Raw genomic sequence first — 4,773 nt, 5'->3', positions numbered from 1 at the left:
GTCCCAGCTACTTGGGAGACTGAGGCAAGACAATCTCTTAAGCCCAAGAGTTTGAGGTTTCTGTGAACTGTTGTGCCACAGCACTCTACTCAGGGCAACAGCTTGAGACTCTGTATTGGGGGGGACAAAAAATATACACACACACACGTATATATATAGTTATAGAGTGATACCTGTTTCTTCCTGCTTTACTGGCATTCCTGTCCTTATGTGCCAAGGAGAGAAGAGCTAGTAGGAAAATACCTAGTCTGTCTCATACAGCCCAGGCTGGGCCAGACCCTTCTCTCATGTTCCGGAGCTCTTACTGTCCCCCATGCCATATCAGTACCCCAAACTCATTTCTTTGCTGTTTCCACTGTCAGTAACCACCTGTGTGACCTCAGGTGATTAACTTCCCAAGCACCCATCAATGCCACAGCACCACAGGACATCAACCATCCCCACTAATCTGCCACCACCTGGCTTATTGTTTTCAGCCTTTCAGTTCTTTATCTTTAAAGACCTCAGTTCATACTTACAACATGTAGGCAAAATTTTCAATTTGTGAATATAGTATCTGTTGTTGAAACAATCAACAAAAGCTCTTTCTACTCTGTAGAAAGCAGAGGTAACAAGGTAATAAAGCCAGACACTGAAAAAGACAAATGAAAGGGCAGCGCCTATGGCTCAGTGGATAGGGCACGGACCCCATATGCCAAGGGTGGCGGGTTCAAATTCAGCCCTGGCCAAACTGCAACAAAAAATAGCTTAGCACTGTGTCAGGCACCTGTAGTCCCAGCTGCTTGGAAGGCTGGGGCAAGATAATCGTCTAAGCCCAGGAGTTGGAGCTCTGACACCACGGCACTCTACCAAGGGCTATAAAGTGAGACTCTGTCTCCAAAAAAAAAAAAAAAGTCTCTAATTCATGGTTAACTACCTTCAACAATGTTTTAAACCAGGATAGCACAAATGGTGTTTGGAGTCACAAGTCAGGTTCAAATCCCTGCAAGTAAGCTCCATGATATTGAAGAAGTTAACTTTAATTTTTGCACCTAAGGCTCGGCGCCTATGACTCAAGTGGCTAAGGCGCCAGCCACATACACCTAAGGTGGTAGGTTCGAATCCAGGCCGGGCCCGCCAAAAACAACAATGACGGGCAACCAAAAAATAGCCGGGCATTGCAGCGGGCGCCTGTGGTCCCAGCTACTTGGGAGGCTGAGGCAGGAGACTCGCTTGAGCCCAGGAGTTGGAGGTTACTGTGAGCTGTGATGACACAGCACTCTACCCAGGGAGACAGCTTGAGGTTCTGTCTTAAAAAAAATAAATAAATATTTTTGCACCTAATCTTAGCCAAAAATCCAAGAAGCAATAATTACTGATTTTTGTCTCAAGTTTCCTTGCCTGCAAAAAAAAAGGGAGGGACACTAATACCTTATATGGTTGTTGAAAGTTAAATGCATATATGAAGCACCCAATACATCCCAGAACACAGGAGCTCAACTACAATAAACCATAATTGTTTGAGATTCCCTAATTTGTATCCTTTTCCTAAGTAAAGGCTATACTGGCCTATGCCTACTTCCTTTTTCCTCATAAGCAATGTGACCCCTGCTCCTACCTCCCAAATACAGAGTTGTCAGATTCCTATAAGAACTGAAGGAGAGGCACAGGCATGCAGGTTTTTAGAAGAAATCAGCCAACACCAGTTCAAAGAAATATGTTCATTGCTGGTTTTATATTCCAGAATGCAAAGGGAGAAGCAATTATACCTCAGGAAAATTCCCAGTAAGAATTGGTATGCTCTGCTGTATAAAGTCTCGCTTATCATGGCTGGGCAAAGAAAAGGATAGGAACTTTCAAGGAGGACAGAACTTTCAGTTTTTCACCCAGAAAGATTGACACGATGCCTTCAACCTTCTGTGCTGCCATTTAAGTCTGACAAGAGCAGGCCTAGCATCAATCAGCTCATGCTCTCCTAGAAGTTAGTTTTTGGGTCCAAGTACAAAATCTTTGGGTGGTCCTCCACCACTGCTGCTATGTCTGTCTGCTGTTGGGGAGCCGGGGAGGGGCTGCACCCCTAGAAGGGGGCCAGCCTCTGGATCTGGTTTGCTGCGTTTGGCCAGGTCCTCATTGTGAGCCTTGCGGATATGGCGGTAGAGGTCCCCTGATTGTGTATAGCTGCGCAGGCAGTAGCGGCACTCGTAGGGTCGCTCACGTGTGTGCACTGTGGCATGTCGCCGTAGTGTGTAAGAGCATGAGAAGGTCTTCCCACATGTCTTGCAGGTGGGAACATCTTCAGTAAAGACCCCAAAGCTTCCTGGGGCTGCTTCATACTCAGAAGGCAGGTAAAGTGGCTCATGCAGGGCTGGGGGTGCAGGCAGGGGTGAGGTCACCAGTCCTCGATGATACTGCCCTGGACCTGGCAGCAGATGATAGGGTAGATGAGGCTCTGGAGGCAGGAAGTGGTCACTTGGTCCCACCTCCTCTAGTCCTGCTGCCCCTGGCTCCTCAAAAGCCTCTGGCTGGGTGGGTTGTCCCCCATACATTGCTCTTCCAGGTGGGAATACTTCCTCAGGACCTTGAGGCTGTTCTTCTGACACATCAGTCTCCTCATCAGAGATCACAATAGCTTCTACTTTCACCTGGACCAGCTCAGCTTCAGCTGGGACTGGAGCCTGAGATGGAACGGGGACTGAGACCGGGACTGGGGCTGGGGCTGGGGCTGGAGTTGGAGCAGGAGCTGAAGCTGGGGGATAGAAGCCTTGCAGTGGTCCTCCAGCATCCCTTGATTCCATCACCCTCAGACCCTCAGGACCCACATCAAGAGGAGTCAGGGGCTCCAATGAAACTGCTGGGAGACTAGAAGAAAAGTAGTTTGCAGGAATGGTCTCTGTGGAGCTACTGGGGCTGGCAAGAGAGACATCAGCCACTGATGAGGGAGGTGCCCGTAGATGTGGTGAATCAACTTCCATGCCAGGCTGAGTAGTGTCAGCACCACCAGACACTGGTGGCTCATCTGGAGGACGGACAGTAGGTGAGGGAGCAGCCAGACCTTTCCATTCCCCTTTGCTCCAATGACCTGATGTCTCAACAGATGCCAGTGAAGGCTGAGGGCCACGAGAAGTGTTGGACAAAAACTCCAAACTAGGAGCCTGTGAATTGGTTTCCTCCTCCTTCTTGGTACTGTCAGCCTCTGCCAGGGCCCGGGCTTGCAGTCGCCGCTTACACACCTTAACGATGTCATTCATGTGTAAGTAGCTGGCAGCTGCCAGCACATCTTCTACAGGGGTATCCCCCCTCAGGGCCAGCTGGCCAGCATACATAAAGTCCAGAAGTAGCCCAAAGGCAGGGGCCGTGACAATCTCATTGTGAATACACACCAGATCCCTCTTGTCCAATTCCCGCTCCTTGTAGAAAAGCTGGAAGAATGGACTGCAGGAGGCCAGCACAGCCCGATGGGCCAAGAACTGTGTGCTACCCACCATCACGGTGCAGTCACAAAGGAAACCCTGGGACCGCTGCTCCCGGAGGCTCTGCAGCAGCTGCTGACTGTGTTCTGGGAACTCCATAGCACCCCACGAAGGGAATGGGGCCCAGAAAAGATCTCCACTAGTGGCTCCCTGGGAAGAGAGGATAGTGGGTTATGACAGGTATCATCCCCAGCAACCTTACCTTCAACCCTTAACTATTGCTTGCCATCCCAAGACAATCGCCTAATTTACTGCCCTTTTTTCCTCTAGGTCACACCCAAAGAGCTCCTAGTAGCCCCGCCCCCTGCCTAACCTTCGCAGCCGGCCCCGCCCCATTCAAAAATGCCCTGCCCCCGGAAGTCCCGCCCCCGCACCAGCCTCCGCTTCCTCGACGCCCTCCCGGTATCTTCCAGAGGCTCCTTCAACTAGGAATCTCTTTAGTTTCCAGACCTTCCCGGCCGATGCCGCTATGCCCCACTCCGTGAACTCCCTTAGCCTCTCCCTCTCGCATTCCAGAGGCTAAAGACTCTCACGGTGGTAACTAGAAGAGAAAGCCGATCCTTCACCCACCACCGAGCAGCCACCAGGCGAACTCCGCCCTTTCCTACCTTCCCAGTTTTAATTGGCTCAAACTGGCCTTCCCCTGTCATGGATTGGTCCACTGGTCACTTACCATCCGCGCTCTCCAAATGGGTGCTCGGGGCAGTCGCTCATGTAGCTAGGCACCACATTGGCTGGCACTTCTATCCTAAACTTTTCCTACTCGTCCCGCCTTCTCAGCCTCCGAGCCCTCTGGATTGGCGGAGATTCTCCTACCTGAGGCCGCGTGTGGCTCTGGGGGCGGGGACCGTGTTGCTCTCTCTGCTGGCGGCGAGGTGGCCAACCGCGCAGTGTTCTGCGGGAGCTGAGAGCACGTCACTCCCCATACAAGGGTGACTGGGAAAAGGAGAACCAAGATGTTGGTGTGGTACCCTGGAGGCCCTGGTCCTAGAAGACTCCGACGTGACCGTGGGCAGCAGCCGCGCGTTTAAACTGCAGTTAAAGGACCTTTCCTCTATCAAAAATTCCACTATACCCTACTACTTCTTTCCTCTAATCTAATGGTACTGGAACCCCTGGCTCAGTAACGATGGCATCAGACGTGGAAATAGCGTCGTGGTGTTCTTAGTCTGAACCCTACAGTCAATTTTTTTTTTTTTTTTTAGACAGAGCCTCAAGCTGTCCCCCTGGGTAGAGTGCGGTGGCATCATAGCTCACAGCAACCTCCAACTCCTGGGTTCAAGCGAGTCTCCTGCCTCCACTTCCCAAGTAGCTGGGACCACAG

The 4,773-nt window shown here is 51.1% G+C and overlaps 1 protein-coding gene across 1 annotated transcript; it reads right to left on the bottom strand.

Annotated features, from left to right (window-relative positions):
• Nucleotides 1–1,681: 1,681 nt before the first annotated feature.
• On the bottom strand, nucleotides 1,682–4,099 carry ZBTB3 (zinc finger and BTB domain containing 3). The gene is made up of 3 exons (XM_023518434.1): nucleotides 4,058–4,099; nucleotides 3,900–3,953; nucleotides 1,682–3,599 (listed from the first exon to the last, which is right to left on the bottom strand). The coding sequence occupies exons 1-3, from the start codon at nucleotides 4,097–4,099 to the stop codon at nucleotides 1,962–1,964; spliced, it is 1,734 nt and encodes a 577-aa protein (XP_023374202.1). The 3' UTR covers nucleotides 1,682–1,961.
• Between the last annotated feature and the right edge of the window lie 674 nt (nucleotides 4,100–4,773).

Source organism: Otolemur garnettii, unplaced genomic scaffold (assembly GCF_000181295.1).
Source record: "Otolemur garnettii isolate 467f Iridium unplaced genomic scaffold, OtoGar3 scaffold00140, whole genome shotgun sequence".
NCBI classification, from domain to species: domain Eukaryota; kingdom Metazoa; phylum Chordata; class Mammalia; order Primates; family Galagidae; genus Otolemur; species Otolemur garnettii.
The sequence above is the reverse complement of the archived record's forward strand: the minus strand, read 5'-3'. Positions and strand labels throughout refer to the sequence as shown.